The sequence below is a fragment of the Panulirus ornatus genome, chromosome 63, assembly GCF_036320965.1.
Source record: "Panulirus ornatus isolate Po-2019 chromosome 63, ASM3632096v1, whole genome shotgun sequence".
NCBI lineage: Eukaryota > Metazoa > Arthropoda > Malacostraca > Decapoda > Palinuridae > Panulirus > Panulirus ornatus.
In genome coordinates, this window is record NC_092286.1 from 13612994 (window position 1) to 13638182 (window position 25189).

A 25189-nucleotide genomic window follows, 5' to 3' on the forward strand; every position below is an offset into this window, starting at 1 on the left:
CACGCCTCGTAACAATATTATATTGCTGGAACCACTATTCCTTCAAACATACCCATTCTTGCTTTCCAAGATAATGTTTTTGCCTTCCACACATTTTTCAACATTCCCAGAACCTTCACCCCCTCCCCCACCCTGTGACTCACTTCCACTTCCATGGTTACATCTGCTGCCAAATCCACTCACAAATATCTAAAACACTTCTTTTCCTCCAGTTTTTCTCCATTCAAATTTACCTCCCAATTAACTTGTCCCTCAACCCTGCTGTACCTAATAACCTAACTCTTATTCACATTTACTCTCAGCCTTTTTCTTTCACACACCTTACCAAACTCAGCCACCAGCTTCTGCAGTTTCTCATCCGAATCAGCCACCAGCACTGTATCATCAGCGAACAACGACTGACTCACTTCCCAAACCCTCTCATCCATAACAGACTGCATACTTGCCCCTCTCTCCAAAACTCTTGTATTCACCTCTCTAACAACCTCATCCATAAACAAATTAAACAACCATGGAGACACCATGCATCCCTGCCGCAAACCGACATTCACTGGGAACCAATCACTTTTGTCTCTTCCTATTCATACACGTGCCTTACATCCTCGATAAAAACTTTTCACTGCTTCTAGCAACTTGTCTCCCACACCATATACGCTTAATACCTTCTACAGAGCATCTCTATCAACTCTCACGCTTAATACCTTCTACAGAGCATCTCTATCAACTCTATCATATACCTTCTCCAGATCCATAAATGCTACATACAGATCCATTTGTTTTTCTAAGTATTTCTCACATACATTCTTCAAAGCAAACACCTGATCCATACATCCTCTACCACTTCTGAAACCACACTGTTCTTCCCCAATCTGATGCTCTGTACATGCCTTCACCCTCTCAATCAATACCCTCCCATACAAATTCCCAGGAATACTCAACAAACTTATACCTCTGTAATTTGAGCACTCGCCTTTATCCCCTTTGCTTTTGTACAATGGCACTATGCATGCATTCCGCCAATCCTCAAGTACTTCACCATGAGCCATACATACACTGAATATCCTCACCAACCAGTTAACAACACAGTCACCCCCTTTTTAATAAATTCCACTGCAATACCATCCAAACCCGCCACCTTGCTGGCTTTCATCTTCCACAGAGCTTTCACTACCTCTTCTCTGTTTACCAAATCATTCTCCCTGACCCTCTCACTTCGCACACCACCTCGACCAAACACCCTATATCTGCCATTCTATCATCTAACACATTCAACAAACCTTCAAAATTCTCACTCCATCTCCTTCTCACATCACCACTACTTGTTATTACCTCCCCATTAGCCCTCTTCACCAATGTTCCCATTTGTTCTCTTGTCTTATGCACTTTATTTACCTCCTTCCAAAACATCTTTTTATTCTCCCTAAAATTCACCCCGACTCTCATTTGCCCTCTTTTTCACCTCTTGCACCTTTCTCTTGACCTCTTATCTCTTTCTTTTATACATCTCTCAGTCCTTTGCACTATTTCCCTGCAAAAATCATCCAAATGCCTCTCTCTTCTCTTCCACTAATAATCTTACTTCTTCATCCCACCACTCACTACCCTTTCTAATCTGCCCACCTCCCACGCTTCTCATGCCACAAGTATCTTTTGCGCAAGCCATCACTGCTTCCCTAAATACATCCCATTCCTTCCCCACTCCCCTTACGTCCTTTGCTCCCACCTTTTTCCATTCTGCACTCAGTCTCTCCTGGTACTTCCTCACACAAGTCTCTTCCCAAGCTTGCTTACTCTCACCACTCTCTTCACCTCAGCATTTTCTCGTCTTTTCAGAAAACCTCTACATATCTTCACCTTTGCCTCTACAAGATAATGATCAGACATCCCTCCAGTGGCACCTCTCAGCACATTAACATCCAAAAGTCTCTCTTTCATGCACTTACATGTAATCCAATAATGCTCTCTGGCCATCTCTCCTACTTACATACGTATACTTATGTATATCTCTTTTTAAACCAGGTATTCCCAAATCACCAGTCCTTTTTCATGGAACAAATCTACAAGCTCTTGGCCATTTCCACTTACAACACTGAACACCCCATGTACACCAATTATTCCCTCAACTGCCACATTACTCACCTTTGCATTCAAATCACCCATCACTATAACTCGATCTCGAGCATCAAAACTGCTAACACACCCACTCAACTGCTCCCAAAACACTTGCCTCTCATGACTAGGTGCATAGGCACCAATAATCACCCATCTATCTCCATCCACTTTCAGTTTTACCCATATCAATCTAGAGATTTACTTTCTTACACTCTATCCCATACTCCCACAACTCCTGTTTCAGGAGTAGTGCTATTCCTTCCTTTGCTCTTGACCTCTCACCAACTCCTGACTTTACTCCCATGACATTCCCAAACCACTCTTCACCTTTACCCTTGAGCTTCATTTCACTCAGAGCCAAAACATCCAGGTTCCTTTCCTCAAACATACTACCTATCTCTCCTTTTTTCTCATCTTGGTTACATCCACACACATTTAGACACCCCAATCAGAGCCTTCAAGGAGGATGAGCACTTCCCATGTGACTCCTTCTTCTGTTTCCCCTTTTAGAAAGTTAAATTGCAAGGAGGGGTGGGTTTCTAGCCCCCTGCTCCCATCCCCTTTAGTCGCCTTCTATGACATGCAGGGAATGCGTGGGAAGTATTCTTTCTCCCCTATCCCCAGGGATACATGCCAAAATATCCCACAAGTAACAGGCAAAAAAAACTTATTTTTCACAGCTTTACTTAATAGCTTGATAACCTCCAAATTTCTACAGTTAACTACTTTCATTTATAAAACCAGAATATAGTAGGTCAATGAAAATAGCATAATGAAAGCCCTATGGGACTTCTTAGCATAGCATGTCAGCACTTTAGTGCCACCATAGTGCTTGCAGCACAAGCTTAGCTTGATTCACTCACTTTTTGTTTACCCTGTTATTTGAAGGATACCAATAAGAAATTTCAGAGAATGGGTCAGCCATGTGCAACAATAACATATAGGAGCTCTAGGTGCCCAAATTTTCTCTGCTAACTTCATCAAAGGTCACACTTGTCACTTAACAATCAAATGCTCTCAAAACAGGCACATACAAACATTCCTCAGCATTTCATGATTCTTGAAAGTCAAGTTTTCCAAAGAACCTTTCATTCACATAATGCTGAATTTGATGCAAATAATTTTTTTTCCACACACCACCACCAACTAGCATCCACATTCTTCTAGACAGATTGCTCAATACAACTACTATATTGCCCATGTAAGATACAAACAAGAATGAATTAACCCTAAAATTGCAGTGATTAGAGTTCTTATATAATGTTTCTTTCAGAGGAAATGTTATATCAGCACATAATACTACATCTCATAAATATATGTTAAAAGAAAAATTTATAAGAAGAGGCACTAAAGTGTTCTACAGGCCATACCATACTTACAGTACTAAGAAACCCAATGAGTGCATGTAACCGAGGTTCAGGAATGAGACAAGAGCAGCGAACCAGGGTACTCAAGGGGCTATTGAGGCAAGAACCACCAGGAGGGGGAAGCTCTGACCCTCCACCTTCCAGAATACCATCCACAACACCACATATTACCTGTCAGGAATAATCCTTTTAAAAAAAGTAGAGTCATAGTTACATTTCTAAGCACATAACTGCTAGCACATGAGTTCCCAACAAGAGTGAACTCTGCATCTTAAATCTCCGATGAATCTTGATAAAGAACTCGGTATATAATTCTATTGTGTGTCATAGTCAACTCCATTCCCAGTTCCTTAGGATAAATCAATTGCAGTTTACAAAGACAAGTCCCCATACCACATCTAGCATGTTGAAGTGAAAAGCTTTTTACTCTCACTTTCACTTTGTCAGTTCAAGTGAGACCAGCACTTCCATCTGCACCATCTTCAAACACTTAACTCGTCTAATGAAACCAATCCTAAATCAGTCCTCTGTCATTTTCATCTGAAATATCTTTAACCAAAATAATTTTTTTCACTGCATCTATCACTTTTGAAATATTCTTTTTTTTTTTGTACATTCCTTATTACTGGACTATATCCTCTATCTTCTTGACCAAAGTATCAGCCACATGTGTTCTTTATACTATACTACCCTAAAAGACTTTCATCCAAGCACCCTCTAATGTTTTCTTTAAACCACTTATCCAAATCACATCTTCATTCTTAACTCTATCGCCAAATTCCAAGTACACTATATGTTATAAATCTCAAATTCTCTTTCTTTCCATTTTTTCTTTTTTACCCATTCTAACCTTTGTAAACTTGGGTTTCAAATCTATATATCATAGTTGTGACAGGAACTCCACAAAAGGCTCCTGCAAACTACACTTAAATCTTTGTTCACCACAGGTTTCAATACAAAAACTATAACTTTGATTTCAGGTATCCTACTGCCACCCTTATGAATTTCACCCTCAAATACCTAAACTCAAACACAACTCCCAGTTTTTCACCTGTATCACAGTGACATCTCATCTCTTACAATTACTTGCACTCAATTTCAGCACCCTTCTACTACACATCAAAGATGCTCACCGATCTATGCAAATCCCCCTGTGAGTCAGGTAGGTGAACATCATCATCTACATACAATATGGCAACATTCATTTTTAGCTTGATTTAACAGTTCAACACTATCACCTACCCACGCTATCATCTCACAAACTTCCCAAACAAAACAATTAAAAAACCATACTAATATTACATGTCAATGAAATACTTCCAAAACATATTTCAAGGCAGTAACTCAGTTCATCAATCATTTAAATACAAGCATGGCTTCCATTATAAAAGTTTCAATACGTCCATTCCCATATACATGAGGTGGAACAAATGCATATTGATATGCAACTGTTGTGGAAATTAATTCTAAAAGAACAGAGTCCCCATCCTTAATCCTGGAGGTTAGCACAGGGTAAGGGAACCCAGTTCCCTTTGGACAGACTTGCCATCTTGCCTTTATGCAAGTTCCTAGCTATTAATCAAAAATCCTAAACTCAATTCCCATTTATATGAGAAGAATTAAACACACAGAGCCTTTGAAATCACTCAAACATATCACTGCCTACAAATGATAAGCTAACAGTCAAAACAAGGACTTCTATACTCACAGAAGCGTGTCCTACTTTTTCACATTGCACAATGACTTGTCGAGTGAGGCAAAACACTTTTATTCACACAACCAGAACACACAAAATAAGCTTTCAGTGTATGACCTGAAGATATTCTCCTTAAACATCCCTAGCCCTAATGAGTATTCTCAGTAAATCTAACCAACTCTTCGACAGTCTATCTCTTTCTGCAGTTTTGAATATACACTATAAAGCTTCTAGACTAACTCATCACAGACCACATGTTCTTCATTGCCATACCATCCTACAAGACTTTTATACATGAAAATGTAAAATTTCCACCTCTTTAAAAGCTGTTAAACAACTGTAGCCTCTTCTATTTCTATATATTTCTTCTGCCAGTTCAAATTCTCCTTCAAGGCCTGGCTTCAATGAGAACTCGTATCCATGAATGGTGCTTATAAGAGAAAAAATCAAATGGTGTTGATCTACTGAAAATAGCTTTTTCAGCTCACTTACATATATCATAAGCTTTCATTTATCACATAGCAACTAAAACTAACTTACTTCCTTGTCAAAGTGGGAGTACAAATCAGACAGTCTAGGATCAGGTGTCTCCCAGCGGCTCATTGCCAGGACTTGAAGAATCTGAGCGACCTGTGAAAAGACCACTTTTATCTATAATATCAAAGCAGGCCTCCAGCCAACCCAGTTGTTCAACCTCTATTAGGCCATATACGGTATGGGTACTTGGCTTCAGCTAGGAAATGAAGTGTCTAAAGACAATATGTGGTGTAAGGTGGCTTGATCGAGTAAGTAATAAAAGGGTAGGAAAGAGGTGTGGTAAAAAAAAGTGTGGTTGAGAAAACAGAAGAGGGTGTGATGAAATGGTCTGGACATATGGAGAGGAGTGAGGAAAGGTTGACAAAAAGGATATATGTGTCAGAAGTGGAGGGAACAAGGAGAAGGAGAGCAAACTGGAGGTGGAAGGATGGAGTGAAAAAGATTTTGAGAGACTGGGGCCTGAACATGCAGGAAGGTGAGAGGCAGGCAAGGAATAGAGTGAATTGGAATGATGTGGTATACCAAGGTCACATGCTGTCAATAGACTGAACCAGGTCATGTGAAATGTCTGGGGTAAACAATAGAAAGGTCTGTGGGGCCTGGATATGGATAGGGAGGTGTGGCTGTGGTGCATTTCACATGACAGCTAGAGAATGAGTGTGAATGAATATGGCCTTTTTTTCTGTTTTCCTGTACAAGTAGGAAGAGACGACAGCGATTGGTTCCCAGAGAAGGTCGGTTTGCGGCAGGGGTGTGTGATGTCCCAATGGTTTTAATTTGTTTATGGATGGGGTGGTTAGGGAGGTAAATGCAAGACTTTCAGAGAGTGGGGCAAGAACACAGTCTGTTGGGGATGAATGGGCCTGGGAAGTGAGTCAGTTGTTCTTCGTCGATGATACAGCACTGGTGGCTGATTTGAGTGAGAAACTAAAGACGTAGGTGACTAACTTTGGAAAAGTGTGTGAAAGAAGAAAGTTGAGAGTAAATGTGAATAAGAGCATGGTTATTAGGTTCAGCATGGCTGAGGGACAAGTTAGTTGGGATGTAAGTATGCATGGAGAAAAACTGGAAGTGTTTTAGATATCCCGGAGTGGACTTAGCAGCAAATGGAACAGGGTGGGGGTGGGGGAAAAGGCTCTGGGAGGGATGAAGAATGTGTGGAAAGAGAGAACATCACCTTGAGGAGCAAAAATGGGTTTATTCAAAGGAATAGTAGTTTCAACAATATCATATGGTTTCAAGGCATGGGATATAAATAGGGTTGTACAGAGGATGGTGGATGTGTTGGAAATGAAATTTTTCAGGACAATATGTGGTATGAGGTGGTTTGATTGAGGAAGTAATGAAAGGGTATGAGAGATGTGTGGTAATAAAAAGAGTGTGGTGGAGAGAGCAGAAGAAGGTGTGTTGAAATGGTTTGGACATATGAAGAGAATAAGTGAGGAAAGGTTGACAAAGACGATATATGTGTCAGAGGTGGAGGGAACAAGTTGGTGACTGAGTGTGGTAAAGTGTGTGAAAGAAGAAAGCTGAGAGTAAATGTGAATAAGAGCAAGGTTATTAGGTTTAGTAGGGTTGAGGGACAAGTCAACTGGAGGGTAAGTTTGAATGGAGAAAAACTGGAGGAAGTGAAGTGTTTTAGATATCTGGGAGTGGATTTGGCAGTGGATGGAACCATGGAAGCAGAAGTGAGTCACAGGGTGTGGGAGGGGGTGAAGGTTCTGGGAGTGTTGAAGAATGTGTGGAAGGCAAGAACGCTATCTTGGAAAGCAAAAATGGGTATGTTTGAAGGAATAGTGGTTCCAAAAATGTTATATAGCTGTGAGGCATTGGCTAAAGATAGGACTGTGCAGAGGAGGGTGGATGTGTTGGAAATGAGATGTTTGAGGACAACATGTGGTGTGAGGTGGTTTGGTCGAGTAAGTAATGAAAAGGCAAGAGAGATGTATGGTAATAAAAAGAGTGTGGTTGAGAAATCAGAAGAGGGTGTATTGAAATGGTTTGGTCACAGGAGAGAATGATAACGGAAAGATTGACAAAGAGGATATATGTGTCTGAGGTGGAGGGAACAAGGAGAAGTTGGAGACCAAATTGGAGGTGGAAGGATGGAGAGGAGTTTGAGCAATCGGGGACTGAACATACAGGAGGGTAAAAGGCGTGCAAGGAATAGAGTGAATTGGAACAATGTGGTATAATGTGCTGAAAGGTGCAACTGGAGGGATGTCTGATCATTATCTTATGGAGGCAAAGGTGAAGATTTGTGGAGGTTTTCAGAAAAGAAGAGAGAATGTTGGGGTGAAGAGAGTGGTGAGAGTAAGTGAGCTTGGGAAGGAGACTTATGTGAGGAAGTACCAGGAGAGACTAAATATAGAATGGAAAAAGGTGAGAACAAAGGACGTAAGGGAATGGGATGTATTTAGGGAAGCAGTGATAGCTTGTGCAAAAGATACTTATGGCATGAGAAGCATGGAAGGTGGGCAGATTAGAAAGGGTAGTGATGGTGGGATGAAGAAGTAAGATTTTTAGTGAAAGAAAAGAGGCATTTGGACGATTTTTGCATGGAAATAATGCAAATGACTGGGAGATGTATAAAAAAGAAACAAGCAGGAGGTCAAGAGAAAGATGCAAGAGGTGAAAAAGAGGGCAAATGAGAGTTGGGGTGAGAGAGTATCATTAAATTTTAGGGAGAATAAAAAGATGTTTTGGAAGGAGGTAAATAAAGTGCGTAAGACAGGGGAACAAATGGGAACATCACTGAAAGGGGCTAATGGGAAGGTGATAACAAGTAGAGAATATGTGAGGAGATGAAGTGAGTATTTTGAAGGTTTGTTGAATGTATTTGATGATAGAGTGGCATATATAGGGTGTTTTGGTCGAGGTGGTGTGCAAAGTGAGAGGGCTAGGGAGAATGATTTGGTAAACAGAGAAGAGGTAGTAAAAGCTTTGCGGAAGATGAAAGCCGGCAAGGCAGCAGGTTTGGATGGTATTGCAGTGGAATTTATCAAAAAAGGGGTTGACTGTGTTGTTGACTAGTTGGTAAGGTTACTTAATGTATGTATGACTCTTGGTGAGGTGCCTGAGGATTGGTGGAATTCTTGCATACTGCCATTGTACAAAGGCAAAGGGGATAAAGGTAAGGGGATAAAGGTGAGTGCTAAAATTACAGAGGTATAAGTTTGATGAGTATTCCTGGGAAATAATATGGGAGGGTGAAGGCATGTACAGAGCATCAGAATGGGGAAGAGCAGTGTGGTTTCAGAAGTGGTACAGGATGTGTGGATCAGGTGTTTGCTTTGAAGAATGTATGTGAGAAATACTTAGAAAAGCAAATGGATTTGTATGTAGCATTTATGGATCTGGAGAAGGCATATGATAGAGTTGATAGAGATGCTCTGTGAAAGGTATTAAGAATATATGGTGTGGGAGGCAAGTTGTCAGAAGCAGTGAGAAGTTTTTATCGAGGATGTAAGACACTTGTACATGTAGGAAGAAAGTGATTGGTTCTCAGTGAATGTCAGTTTGCGGCAGGGGTGCATGATGTCTCCATGGTTATTTAATGTGTTTATGGATGGGGTTGTTAGGGAGGTGAATTCCTTGCACGCCTTTCACCCTCCTGCATGTTCAGGCCCCAATCACTTAAAATCTTTTTCACTCCATCTTTCCACCTCCAATTTGGTCTCCCACTTCTCCTCCTTCCCTCCACCTCAGACACATTTATCCTCTATGTCAATCTTTCCTCACTCATTCTCTCCATGTGACCAAACCATTTCAAAACACCCTCTTCTACTCTTTCAACCACACTCTTTTTATTACCACACATCTCTCTTACCCTTTCATTACTTACTCGATCAAACCACCTCACACCACATATTGTCCTCAAACATCTCATTTCCAGCACATCCACCCTCCTGCGCACAACTCTATCTATATCTCACGCCTCGCAACCATACAACATTGTTGGAACCACTATTCCTTCAAACATACCCATTTTTGCTTTCTGAGATAACGTTTTCGCCTTCCACACATTTTTCAACGCTTCCAGAATTTTCACCCCCTCCCACACCCTATGACTCACTACCGCTTCCATGGTTCCATCCGCTGCCAAATCCACTCCCACATATCTAAAACACCTCACTTCCTCCAGTTTTTCTCCATTCAAACTTACCTCCCAACTGACTTGTCCCTCAACCCTACTGTATCTAATAACCTTGCTCTTATTCACATTTACTCCCAGCTTTCTTCTTTCACACACTTTACCAAACTCAGTCACCAGCTTCTGCAGTTTTTCACCCTGAATCAGCCACCAGCGCTGTATCATCAGCGAACAACAACTGACTCACTTCCCAAGCTCTCTCATCCACAACAGACTCCATACTTGCCCCTCTCTCCAAAACTCTTGCATTCACCTCCCTAACAACCCCATACATAAACAAATCAAACAACCATGGAGACATCACGCACCCCTGCCACAAACTGACATTCACAGAGAACCAATCACTTTTCTCTCTTCCTACTCGTACACATGCCTTACATTCTCAATAAAATCTTTTCACTGCTTCTAGCAACTTGCCTCCCACACCATATATTCTTAATACCTTCCACAGAGCAGCTCTATCAACTCTATCATATGCCTTCTCCAGATCCATAAATGCTACATACAAATCCATTTGCTTTTCTAAGTATTTCTCACATACATTCTTCAAAGCAAACACCTGATCCACACATCCTCTAGCACTTCTGAAACCACACTGCTCTTCTCCAATCTGATGCTCTGTACATGCCTTCACCCTCTCAATCAATACCCTCCCATGTCATTTCCCAGGAATACTCAACAAACTTATATCTCTAAAATTTGAGCACTCACCTTTATCCCCTTTGCCTTTGTACAGTGGCATCTCACTATGAGTCATACATTCATTACATATCTTTACCAACCAGTCAACAACACAGTCACCCCCTTTTTTAATAAATTCCACTGCAATACCATCCAAACCCATTGCCTTGCCAGCTTTCATCTTCCGCAAAGCTTTTACTACCTCTTCTCTCTTTACCAAATCATTCTCCCTAACCCTCTCACATCGCACACCACCTCGACCAAAACACCCTATATCTGCTACTCCATCTTCAAACACACTCAACAAACATTCAAAACACTCACTCCATCTCCTTCTTACATCACCACTACTTGTTATTACCTCCCCATTAGCCCCCTTCACCGATGTTCCCATTTGTTCTTTTGTCTTACGCACTTTATTTACCTCCTTCCAAAACATCTTTTTATTCTCCCTAAGATTTAATGATACTCTCTCCCCAACTTTAATTTGCCCTCTTTTTCACCTCTTGCACCTTTCTCTTGACCTCCTGCCTGTTTTTTTTTTTTATACATCTCCCACTCATTTGCATTAATCCCCTGCGAAAATCGTCCAAATGCCTCTTTCTTCTCTTTCAATAGCAATCTTACTTCTTCATTCCACCACTCACTACCCTTTCTAATCTGCACACCAACCACGCTTCTCATGCCACAAGCATCTTTTGCACAAGCCATCGCTGCCTCCCTAAATACATCCCATTCCTCCCCCAACTCCCCTTATGTCCTTTGTTCTCACATTTTTCCATTCTGCACTCAGTCTCTCCTGGTACTTCCTCACACAAGTCTCCTTCCCAAACTCACTTACTCTCACCACTCTCTTCCCCCTAACATTCTCTCTTCTTTTCTGAAAACCTCTACAAATCTTCACCTTTGCCTCCACAAGATAATGATCAGACATCCCTTATTTATTTATTTATTTTGCTTTGTCGCTGTCTCCCGCGTTTGCGAGGTAGCGCAAGGAAACAGACGAAAGAAATGGCCCAACCCACCCCCATACACATGTATATACACACACGTCCACACACGCAAATATACATACCTATACATCTCAATGTACACATATATATACACACACAGACACATACATATATACCCATGCACACAATTCACACTGTCTGCCTTTATTCATTCCCATCGCCATCCCGCCACACATGGAATACCATCCCCCTCCCCCCTCATGTGTGCGGGGTAGCGCTAGGAAAAGACAACAAAGGCCTCATTCGTTCACACTCAGTCTCCAGCTATCATGCAATAATGCCCGAAACCACAGCTCCCCTTCCACATCTAGGCCCCACACAGCTTTCCATGGTTTACCCCAGACGCTTCACATGCCCTGATTCAATCCACTGACAGCACGTCAACCCCGGTATACCACATCGATCCAATTCACTCTATTCCTTGCCCGCCTTTCACCCTCTTGCATGTTCAGGCCCCGATCACTCAAAATCTTTTTCACTCCATCTTTCCACCTCCAATTTGGTCTCCCTCTTCTCCTCGTTCCCTCCACCTCTGACACATATATCCTCTTGGTCAATCTTTCCTCACTCATTCTCTCCATGTGCCCAAACCATTTCAAAACACCCTCTTCTGCTCTCTCAACCACGCTCTTTTTATTTCCACACATCTCTCTTACCCTTACATTACTTACTCGATCAAACCACCTCACACCACACATTGTCCTCAAACATCTCATTTCCAGCACATCCACCCTCCTGTGCACAACTCTATCCATAGCCCACGCCTCGCAACCATACAACATTGTTGGAACCACTATTCCTTCAAACATACCCATTTTTGCTTTCAGAGATAATGTTCTCGACTTCCACACATTCTTCAAGGCTCCCAGGATTTTCGCCCCCTCCCCCACCCTATGATTCACTTCCGCTTCCATGGTTCCATCCGCTGCCAGATCCACTCCCAGATATCTAAAACACTTTACTTCCTCCAGTTTTTCTCCATTCAAACTTACCTCCCAACTGACTTGACCCTCAACCCTACTGTACCTAATAACCTTGCTCTTATTCACATTCACTCTTAACTTTCTTCTTTCACACACTTTACCAAACTCAGTCACCAGCTTCTGCAGTTTCTCACATGAATCAGCCACCAGTGCTGTATCATCAGCGAACAACAACTGACTCACTTCCCAAGCTCTCTCATCCACAACAGACTTCATTCTTGCCCCTCTTTCCAAAACTCTTGCATTCACCTCCCTAACAACCCCATCCATAAACAAATTAAACAACCATGGAGACATCACACACCCCTGCCGCAAACCTACATTTACTGAGAACCAATCACTTTCCTCTCTTCCTACACGTACACATGCCTTACATCCTCGATAAAATATGTGTGCATATATGAGTGGATGGGCGATTCTTCGTGTGTTTCCTGGCATTATCTCACTGACGTAGGAAACAGTAATCAAGTATCATAAACAAATAAATATAAATGAATATTATATATACTATCATGTATCTTTCCTTTCATATTCCTAAGCAGTAAAGTCTAAGTCCTTTCTAACTCTTACGGTAGTTCTCACACTCTAGACCATCAATTTTGCTTGTGAAGTGTTTCAAAACTGTCTCTTCTCTGTAACTTGTTTTTCTCCATTGACTGGTAAACATACAATGCAATACGAGAAAGTGCATAAACTTCAACAAAAGGAAACTTTTACAAGTTGGACTGACACAGTACGAGTGAAGAGACAACCATCTGACAAGCTGGTATGGTATGAATGTGGGGACTGGTTACTGGTGAAGGCAATGGCTTTAGACTGTATTTTGTCTTTCAAGGATAGATGAGACTGGGAAACCATCAACCTTTTATCTCAAACTGAACATTGATATGGTAACTCTAATCCTGCATAAACCACATGAGGAAACCTTTGGGCACTTATCACAACAGAATGGACAAAGTACAAGAGAAAAGAAGTTTTGTTGTAACAATAATTGTAAAAGCTTACTTTACCTGAATTAGATTAAACCTTGAGATATGAGAAATTGGTGCATCACAAATTCCATGTGGTTCTGGCGTCACAAGAGCAGGACACAGGAAAAATGCAAACACCAGATCTACACAGATAGCACTAACTTCTCTGGTGTCCGTTCGCTTTGCTGTTAGAAGCACATCATAAAGAACTCTAACAAGCCAAGACAGTTGAGGTGGGAAGCAATTCATTGCATCTTTAATACTCTCCATGAACCTGTGAAAAAGAAAAAGGAAAAAGGAAGTTCAGGAATAAATTAATCTTCCCACTGATCATCAATGAATACATTACAGGTAAGGAGAAAATATCAAGAACTCTCATTCTGATGGCAATCATCAAAATTTGGGAGGAACTAGCCTCTCTTCATTCATCCTCTCCATATGTCAAAATTGTTTTAGCACACCCTACTCAACTTTCTCATACATGCTTTCTTTCCTTCCACAGCTCTCTAACCTACCTATCTATCTATCTGTGGTGCCTGTTCCCTTCTAGAACTCCCTCAAGGTGGTAATCATTTGGCAACAGAGTCTCCATAACTAGAGAACTCCAGTGCCACTTCTTAGCCCTTAGTGCCTCAATCCTTAACAGGCTACTGAGAGAAGGTAAGTCTAGTGCAGTGTTTGTAGAGGCTCCTACCTAATGTTCCTAATGGCTACTTCTACCTATTGCTCCTGCCCAATGTTTCTACCTAATGTTCTAATGTTTCTACCCAATGCTCCCACCTAAATTTTCCATCTTGCTCATAAAATCTTGCCAAAAGACAGCACTTGAACATAACACTCACCACAGGAAAATCTAGTTACAAAGAATGAGTTGTGTGCATCAAGTGTTATCAAGTATTATGTGTGATAAAGAGAGATTGTATGTTTGTGGAGAGAACGTCAGGAGTCCATGTGTGGGTGAGGCAAAAAAAAAAAAAAGATAGCTCCTAGGATCAGGGGAGTGCATCGTGACAACCATTGAAGTACTGGTTCACTATACAGCTATCACCATCACTAACCATCCTGATACCCAGGCAAGTAGTACTGGTCATATACCTCCCTGGTCGTTGGCTGCCTAACTACTACCTACCTAATTATTTCTTAATTCAGTCAGAACTCCTCACATCACACACTGCCCTCAAACATTTCACTTTCAACACATATCACCTCTTCTACACTTCATCTAGGGCCCATGCCAAGCATCCACATAACACCTTGTAATAGCTATATCATCAAACATATCCATATTTACCCTCAAATACAACAGCCTCTTTCCACATACTCCCTAAAATACACAGAACCTTGGCACCCTTAATCCATTCAATAGCTTAATTCATCACCCATGGTTCTATCCACTGCCATGTCCACTCCTAGGTATCTAATACACTCCATTTTCCCAAGGTTCTCTCTATTCAAACTCACACTCCAACTGACCTGTCTCTCTCCCCTGCTAAACCCTTGAACCTTACTTTTATTCACACTTACTCTTAACTTTCTCCTTTTACACATTCTCCCAAACTTAAAAACAATTTTCTGTTGCTTCTCATTCAAATCTGTCACCAGAGGTGTGTCATCAACAAATAATAAATGACTAATCTCCCACACACACACACACACACACACCTCTAACAGACTGCAGACCTGCCCCTTCCTCACCAATCATTCCATAAACAGAATAAACAGCCATGGTGACATCACACAACCCTGCTAAAGACACAGTTTTGCATGAAACAGCTCATTTTCCTCTCTTTCTACTCTTAATAAAAACTCTTTAATGCTTCAAGTAACTTTCCTCCTAAACCATATAATCATACCACCACCCACAAGGCATCTCTATCAACAGTATCATCACTTTCTCCTGATTCATAAATGCCACACACAAATCCTTGTTTCTCTAAGCATATCTCTCATATTTTCAAAGCAGACAATTTAGCCACACATCATCTACCACTTCAAGCCACCTTTTTATCTCCCATACGATACTCTGTGCATCCCACCACCCACTCCATCTTTTTGCCTCCCATACGATACTCTGTGCATTCCACCACCCACTCCATCACCACTCTGCCATGCAATTTACCAAGCATATCCTAAAAAATCATGGCACTTTGAACATTCACTTTTGTCCCTCTTGCCTTTACAATGACAATATAAAGGAATTCTTCCAATATTCAGAACCTTTCCATCAGCCATACATACATTAAGAATCCTAACTAACCAATCAACAACACAAATCACTTCCTTTCTTAAAAAATTTAACTGTAGGCCCATCCACTCCACTAACCTCGCTACACTCCTTCTTTCATGAAACTTTCACCACATCTTCCCTTTTCACCAAACCACTTGCCCTGATTCTCTCACTTGACATACCTTCAAACCCAGATACCCTAAATCTGCCACTCTATCATCTACCACATTAAACAGTCCCTTAAAATAAACTAATAATCTGGATAATTTTTTTTTTTACACTTTGGGGAGGAAAATTGCAGATGATCTGTATAATTCAAGGGTTAAAGTATACCAAAATATGTTAAAGACAACACTAAATATTACACAAAACTTTTGATGAACATTATGAACCAGAATATGATGAACAGAAAGAAGACAAAGTAAAGAACAGAAATTTTCTCTGGTTCAAACATGGAAGTCAAAGAACAAACTGATAAGCAAAAAGGGAATGAAATAACTTTCACTGTAATGTTCAAGGAGGTAGAGGAAATTAAAACTTATATCACTGCATTTGGAAAGAGGGGCAAGTATGCAGTCTGTTGGGGATGAGAGAGCTTGGGAAGTGAGTCAGTTGTTGTTCACCGATGATACAGCGCTGGTGGCTGATTCATGTGAGAAACTGCAGAAGCTGGTGACTGAGTTTGGTAAAGTGTGTGAAAGAAGAAAGTTAAGAGTAAATGTGAATAAGAGCAAGGTTATTAGGTACAGTAGGGTTGAGGGTCAAGTCAATTGGGAGGTAAGTTTGAATGGAGAAAAACCAGAGGAAGTAAAGTGTTTTAGATATCTGGGAGTGGATCTGGCAGCGGATGGAACCATGGAAGCGGAAGTGAATCATAGGGTGGGGGAGGGGGCGAAAATCCTGGGAGCTTTGAAGAATGTGTGGAAGTCGAGAACATGATCTCCGAAAGCAAAAATGGGTATGTTTGAAGGAATAGTGGTTCCAACAATGTTGTATGGTTGTGAGGCATGGGCTATGGATAGAGTTGTGCGAAGGAGGGTGGATGTGCTGGAAATGAGATGTTTGAGGACGATATGTGGTGTGAGGTGGTTTGATCGAGTAAGTAATGTAAGGGTAAGAGAGATGTGTGGAAATAAAAAGAGTGTGGTTGAGAAAGCAGAAGAGGGTGTTTTGAAGTGGTTTGGGCACATGGAGAGAATGTGTGAGGAAAGATTGACCAAGAGGATATATGTGTCGGAGGTGGAGGGAACGAGAAGTGGGAGACCAAATTGGAGGTGGAAAGATGGAGTGAAAAAGATTTTGAGTGATCGGGGCCTGAACATGCAGGAGGGTGAAAGGCGGGCAAGGAATAGAGTGAATTGGATCGATGTGGTATACCAGGGTCGACGTGCTGTCAATGGACTGAATCAGGGAACGTGAAGTGTCTGGGGTAAAACATGGAAAGTTCTGTGGGGCCTGGATGTGGAAAGGGAGCTGTGGTTTTGGGCATTATTGCATGACAGCTAGAGACTGAGTGTGAACGAATGGGGCCTTTGTTATCCTTTCCTAGCGCTACCTCACACACACGAGGGGGGAGGGGGATGTTATTCCATGTGTGGCGAGGTGGCGATGGGAATGAATAAAGGCAGACTGTGAATTGTGTGCATGTGTATATATGTATGCGTCTGTGTGAGTATATATAAGTGTACAATGAGATGTATGGGTATGTATATTTGCGTGTGTGGACGTGTATGTATATACATGTGTATGGGGGTGGGTTGGGCCATTTCTTTCGTCTGTTTCCTTGTGCTACCTCGCAAACGCAGGAGACAGCGACAAAGCAAAATAAAAATAATAAAAATCACTGCATTACACACACTCAACCTATACAGCAAATAAAAGATAAAAGGACTGCAGAAAATCTTTCAAAAAACTCTTGAAAGTGGCTACAAGAAATGTAACATCCACTATCAAATGCCTTTATTGTGTACCCACATTTAATCATCACTATTTTGAAGACAGACACTTGAAGTCAAAAAATAATACCTGTTAGTGATTTTAACTAGCTTGGCAATGGTCCATGCTCGATACTTTGCCAAGGCAGCGTTGTATTCTAAAGTGCCTTCTTTGCCAAATCTTTTAAGACGTTCCTCAGCAGGGAAACGCACAGCAGCTTTTGAAGGGTCAATGTCAAGGAATAGTTCATCTTCCATTAAAAGCTGTACAATTGGCAGATGAAGGGCAGCTGTCAAAAATACCTGCAAGAATATATCAAAAAAAGTATAGAAAGAACTTTCAAAGATGAAATACACAAAATAATATTCTTCAAACTAGGGTGAACAGTTCTCTTTGATTAAATTTTCCTGGCATTACCTAGAACACACTGGCATGCATGGAGGGGGTTCTGTGTGGCAGGGTAGCGGCTGGATTGGATGAAGGCAGAAAGTATATGTGTATATATGTACGTGTCTGTGTATGTATATGTATATATACGTTGATATGTATATGTCTGTACATGTGTGTGTATGGGAGTTTATGTATACATATGTGTATACGTGCATATGCACCTGGGCATGAAAAGAAAGATCATGAGAGACAAGTGTTTTGGGAGCAGATGAGTGAGTGTGTCAGTAGTTTTGATGCATGAGACCGGGTAATAGTGATGGGTGATTTGAATGCAAAGGTGAGTAATGTGGCAGTTGAGGGAATAATTGGTGTACATGGGGTGTTCAGTGTTGTAAATGGAAATGGTGAAGAGCTTGTAGATTTATGTGCTGAAAAAGGACTGGTGATTGGGAATACCTGGCTTAAAAAGAGAGAAATACATAAGTATACATATGTAAGTAGGAGAGATGGCCAGAGAGTGTTACTGGATTACGTGTTCATTGATAGGCGCACGAAAGAAAGACTTTTGGATGTTAATGTGCTAAGAAGTGCAACTGGAGGGATGTCTGATCATTATCTTGTGGAGGCGAAGGTGAAGATTTGTAGAGGTTTTCAGAAAAGAAGAGAGAATGTTGGGGTGAAGAGAGTGGTGAGAGTAAGTGAGCTTGGGAAGGAGACTTATGTGAGGAAGTACCCAGAGAGAATGAGTACAGAATGGAAAAAGGTGAGAACAAAGGACGTAAGGGGAGTGGGGGAGGAATGGGATGTATTTAGGGAAGCAGTGATAGCTTGCGCAAAAGATGCTTGTGGCATAAGAAGCGTGGGAGGTGGGCAGATTAGAATGGATAGTGAGTGGTGGGATGAAGAAGTAAGAATGTTAGTGAAAGAGAAGAGAGAGGCATCTGGACAATTTTTGCAGGGAAATAATGCAAATGACTGGGAGATGTATAAAAGAAAGAGGCAGGAGGTCAAGAGAAAGGTGCAAGAGGTGAAAAAGAGGGCAAATGAGAGTTGGGGTGAGAGAGTATCATTAAATTTTAGGGAGAATAAAAAGATGTTTTATGGTTGTTAACTTTTATGGTTTTATGGTTGATAAATGTTGTATGGTTGCGAGGCGTGGGCTATGGATAGAGTTGTGCGCAGGAGGGTGGATGTGCTGGAAATGAGATGTTTGAGGACAATGTGTGGTGTGAGGTGGTTTGATCGAGTAAGTAATGTAAGAGTAAGAGAGACGTGTGGAAATAAAAAGAGCGTGGTTGAGAGAGCAGAAGAGGGTGTTGTGAATTGGTTTGGGCACATGGAGAGAATGAGTGAGGAAAGATTGACCAAGAGGATATATGTGTCGGAGGTGGAGGGAACGAGAAGTGGGAGACCAAATTGGAGGTGGAAAGATGGAGTGAAAAAGATTTTGAGTGATCGGGGCCTGAACATGCAGGAGGGTGAAAGGCGGGCAAGGAATAGAGTGAATTGGATCGATGTGGTATACCGGGGTTGACGTGCAGTCAGTGGATTGAATCAGGGCATGTGAAGCGTCTGGGGTAAACCATGGAAAGTTGTGTGGGGCCTGGATGTGGAAAGGGAGCTGTGGTTTCGGGCATTATTGCATGACAGCTAGAGACTGAGTGTGAAAGAATGGGGCCTTTGTTGTCTTTTCCTAGCGCTACATCGCACACATGAGGGGGGAGGGGGATGGTATTCCATGTGTGGTGAGGTGGCGATGGGAATGAATAAAGGCAGACAGTGTGAATTGTGTGCATGGGTATATATGTATGTGTTTGTGTGTATATATATATATATATGTGTACATTGAGATGTATAGGTATGTATACTTGTGAGTGTGGACGTGTATGTATACACATGTGTATGGGGGTGGGTTGGGCCATTTCTTTCATCTGTTTCCTTGCGCTACCTCGCAAATGCGGGAGACAGCGGCAAAAAAGTTGTTTTGGAAGGAGGTAAATAAAGTGTGTAAGACAAGGGAGCAAATGGGAACTTCAGTGAAGGGGGCTAATGGGGAGGTGATAACAAGTAGTGGTGATGTGAGAAGGAGATGGAGTGAGTATTTTGAAGGTTTGTTGAATGTGTTTGATGACAGAGTGGCAAATATAGGGTGTTTTGGTTGAGGTGGTGTGCAAAGTGAGAGGGTTAGGGAGAATGATTTGGTAAACAGAGAGGAGATAGTAAAAGCTTTGCGGATGATGAAAGCTAGCAAGGCAGCGGGTTTGGATGGTATTGCAGTGGAATTCATTAAAAAAGGGGGTGACTGTATTGTTGACTGGTTGGTAAGGTTATTTATTGTATGTATGATTCATGGTGAGGTGCCTGAGGACTGGCGGAATGCTTGCATAGTGCCATTGTACAAAGGCAAAGGAGATAAAAGTGAGTGCTCAAATTACAGAGGTATAAGTTTGTTGAGTATTCTTGGAAATACTCAACAAATATATGGGAGGGTATTGATTGAGAGGGTGAAGGCATGTACAGAGCATCAGACTGGGGAAGAGCAGTATGGTTTCAGAAGTGGTAGAGGATGTGTGGATCGGGTGCAAGAGGTGAAAAAGAGGGCAAATGAGAGTTGGGGTGAGAGAGTATCATTAAATTTTAGGGAGAATAAAAAGATGTTTTGGAAGGAGGTAAATAAAGTGCGTAAGACAAGGGAACAAATGGGAACATGAGTGAAGGGGGCTAATGGAGAGGTGATAACAAGTAGTGGTGATGCGAGAAGAAGATGGAGTGAGTATTTTGTAGGTTTGTTGAATGTGTTTGATGATAGACTGGCAGATATAGGGTGTTTTGGTCGAGGTGGTGTGCAAAGTGAGAGGGTTAGGGAAAATGATTTGCTAAACAGAGAAGAGGTAGTAAAAGTTTTACGGAGGATGAAAGTCAGCAAGGCAGCAGGTTTGGATGCTACTGCAGCAGGATTCATTTAAAAAGGGGGTGACTGTATTGATGACTGGTTGGTAAGGTTATTTAATGTATGTATGACTCACGGTGAGGTGCCTGAGGACTGGCGGAATGCTTGCATAGTGCCATTGTACAAAGGCAAAGGGGATAAGAGTTAGTGCTCAAATTACAGAGGTATAAGTTTGTTTAGTATTCCTGGGAAATTACATGGGAGGGTATTGATTGAGAGGGTGAAGGCATGTACAGAGCATCAGATTGGGGAAGAGCAGTGTGGTTTCAGAAGTGGTAGAGGATGTGTGGATCAGGTGTTTGTTGGTTTTGGTGCATTACACATGACAGCTGGAAACTGAGGTTGAACAAATGTAGCCTTTTTTGTCTGTTCCTGGTGCTGCCTTGCTGGAAAAAAAAAAAGGGGGGGAAATACTATTTCGTGTGTGGTGGGGTGGCAATGGGAATGGTTGAAGGCAGCAAGTATGGATATGTACATGTGTATATATGAATATGTGCGTGTGTGGGTAATTATGTATATACATGTGTATGTGGATGGGCTGGGCCATTCCTCATCTGTTTTCTTGCGCTACCTTAATAATGTGGGAGACGGCAGATAAGTATATAAAAAAAGATAAAAAATAAATAAATATTTATAACTATGGTCACATCAATCATCTGTTATTCTATCTGCCTGTTTTAAAATCAAAATATCTAAAGCAACTCAGAAATAAAGGAAAAAATGCTAAGCATACCAAAAACGAAAATCTTCATGCTAACTCATCAACATAAGGTCTAAGGTTAATGCAATATTGTCACAGCTCAACATATGTGAAGTACTCTCACTTTAACTCAGAGGAAATACACAAATAAAAGGATATAATACCAATCTAACATCTCTGAAAGCCACATACAAAAATGATGGTAAAACATCAAACAATGGTAAGCAGGGATATAAAGCATTAGCAAGCACGTGAAGATCCAGCATATTAAGGTGAGTAGTAGATTAGCATTACCTCATCTTATATCATGATATCACAAGCCTGGGTAGGGTGCTAAATAATCACCAAGTACTCTGAATAAGCACTTGTCAGCCTCAAATCATCAATTATGTTTGAGGGGGCAAATAATCATCTATAGAGTCTGTAGGTGAGAAAAATATCTCTGACTTCATTTGGATAAAGCAATAATACTGCTAAAAACAAGATAAATCTAAACATAATCAAAATACATAAGGCATTCACACCTTTGCTTGAGGAAGTGTGTCCACATAGGCTCGGTAAATTTGGCTGAAAGCACATGATCCATGGCGTAATAAGCGACTTGGGGTTTCTGAAGTTGCCAACTGCAGCTCCATCAAGTGTCTGTGAAAAAATTGATGGCATTAATAACATAAATAAAACACAGTCTTCTATGGCCAAAGCATCCACTGAAAGATGTGCTACTGACCGATGGTCTTGGCAGACCAGTAGAAGATCTAATTATCGCCATTATTAACATCCCAAGACACTACTATAAGGTACCTACAACTTTATGGTACCTTTTCTTCTTTCAAGTATATTCTCAGTTTTCTGCATTAGCAAAGTAGCATCAGGAACAATGAAAAGGCCTCAGTTACTGACATCTATTCTCTAGTTGTCACATACACTGCACTGACACCACATCCTCCAATCCACAATCAGAATACAAAATCTTTCCACGGTTCCCCTAACTCTTCATATGCCAGGTTCAGTCCCATGAAAGCACATTGCCCACTATATTCCAGACTGCTCCAATTCAATCTAACATGTGCATGCTTTACAACCTCCTGCATATACAAGTTACAAGCATTCAAAACCTTTTTCATATTGTCCTTCCATCTCCAATTCAGTCTCCCACTTCTCTTTGGCCCCTCCACTTCCTTGTCAACCTCTACTCACTCATTCTCTTCATACCTTAAGATCATTTCAGCACACCCTCTTCAGTTCTCTCAACCATATTCTGTTCATTAATATAACTGTAACTTTATAATTTTTCATTCAATCAACCCTCCTCATACCACATACTGTCCTCACACACTTCACTTCTGATACATTCACCCTCTTCTATATATTCTCATCTATAGACTACACCTTGCATCCACAAAACACTGCTGGTTCTTCTATACCTTCAAACAAGCTCATCTTTGCTCTCCCAGACAGTGACCTCTCTTTCCACACATTCCAAAATGCATCCATGACCTTTACTCCCTCACTGATCCTATAATTCACTAAAGTTCCCATGGTTCCAATAACTACAATGTCCACTCCCAGATATCACAAACACTTATTTCCCTCTAAGGTTTCTCCATTCAAACTCACATTCCAAGTAACCTGTCTCTCTCCACTGCTGAACTTAATGACAATGCTTTTATTTACATTTACTCTCAGCTTTCTCTTCTCTCTCTCTCTCACACAAACACTCTCTCTCTCTCTCTCTCTCTCTCTCTCTCTCTCTCTCTCTCTCTCTCTCTCTCTCTCTCTCTCTCTCTCTCCTAAACTTAGAAAACAAGTTCAGCAGTTTTTTCTCAAATCTGCCACTTGTGCCATGTCATCACAAAACAGAAACTAACTCACCTCCTAAGACCCTCCTTCCAAACTGCAAACCCTCACATTCACTTCCTTCAACACCCTATCCATAAACAGATAAAACAAACATGATGACATCAAACACCACCTGCTGCAGACCTAACGTCACCTTGAATCACTTACTCTTCTCTCTGCCTAAACTAATACACATGCTTACTCTCTTGATAAAAACTCTTTACTGCTTCTAATACCTTTTTTCAATCTACATGCTTACTATCTTGATAAAAACTCCTTACTGCTTCTTATACCTTTTTTTTCTATTTACATTCTTACTCTCTTGATAAAACTCCTTATTTCCTATTCATCGACCTATATCTCTTGACACCTGTTCCCTCTGAGAACTCCCATCAACAGGGTGGCATGGCAAGAGTCTCCACTTAACCCTGACCTTACACACCTCTTTCCCATACACCATTCTGAGCATTCTTCCCCCATTTCTCTCCGTTCAGTACACTTCCACTCTATTTCCTCCCACGCCAATGTTCTTAACTCCTTCCAAAAAGTATCTTCATCAACCCAATCATATACTTTCTCCAGATCCAGATAGCAACACACATATCCTTGTCTCACATGCCCACCTCCCACCTGCAACATACTTCTTACACACATGTCAGCTCTACTTTCCCTATATACCCTCTATTCCTCATCAGTCCCCTAGCTTCATTTCAATCTTACCTTTTACCATTCTAAACTCAATCTTACCCAGTCTTCATCTGTTCTTGGCACTACTGTGGCATGTAAGAAACAGCAAACATATGAAAAAAAATCCTGAAACCTGCTAGACTCCATATGGTGACTCTCCGAGTACAAACATTCATGAAAATTTGAAAATACTCACTTCAGCAAGTTGAGAACATAAGTTTCATCATCTGGGAGAAGACAGTTGGCATACACCGAAGAGAACACTGTTCTTGCTGTAACCTGCATTGCTTCTTGGTTCTGATTCTCTCCCACAACCAGACATCTTGCAACGAGCCTTGGATTTTCACGAAGGCTTGAGAGTAAATCCCCATAAAAAGATTCCTAAAATATCAAAAGTCTTTATCAATGAAAGTAACCATAAGTTACCTTTAAAAAGTTGCAGTTCTCTGCATCTGTTAAATAATAAATCAACATTATGAAATTTCTTGCAACTGAAAATCAGTATCTACTATTCCAAAGACAATTTTGAAGTAGCCAATATCCAACAGAAGAAACTCAAACAAAATGCTGCTTCACTTACATTGAATCCCAACACCTTGTATCCATCAATGAATTTCAACTGATTCAACAGGTTTGCTCTTTGACAGCAGGCAGGTGGTGACGAGTGAGGCCGTAGAATAAGGTCATTGTAGTTTCTGTGTTGTTCTCCCCGAACCCATGAGGCATGATAAGCTTGCTCAATTGTTTTCCGCACCTAAGAATACATTGTCCTATTTCAGGGAGGTTTCTTCCAATAGCATAAATCTGTGCCACATTAATACCATAACATTATCCATATTAATGTTACAACACTCCTATTACTAACATTACCAAAATACATAATCATCAGAGAACACGTAGCCTACATCATTCAAACTATACAGATAGCATAAATTTGCCCCATGGCCA

At 41.1% G+C, this 25189-nt stretch overlaps 1 protein-coding gene across 1 annotated transcript in view; it reads right to left on the reverse strand.

Moving 5' to 3' along the window:
- The window catches only part of Gapvd1 (GTPase activating protein and VPS9 domains 1), a 141294-nt gene that overhangs the window by 93616 nt on the left and 22489 nt on the right, over window positions 1–25189 (reverse strand). The window contains exons 3-9 of the mRNA XM_071656428.1: window positions 24822–24995; window positions 24438–24622; window positions 22240–22357; window positions 17766–17977; window positions 13553–13787; window positions 5716–5805; window positions 3492–3650 (exon numbers count right to left, since the gene is read on the reverse strand). Of these exons, the coding sequence (XP_071512529.1) occupies window positions 3492–3650; window positions 5716–5805; window positions 13553–13787; window positions 17766–17977; window positions 22240–22357; window positions 24438–24622; window positions 24822–24995 (1173 nt within the window). The remainder of the gene's footprint in view (window positions 1–3491; window positions 3651–5715; window positions 5806–13552; window positions 13788–17765; window positions 17978–22239; window positions 22358–24437; window positions 24623–24821; window positions 24996–25189) is intronic.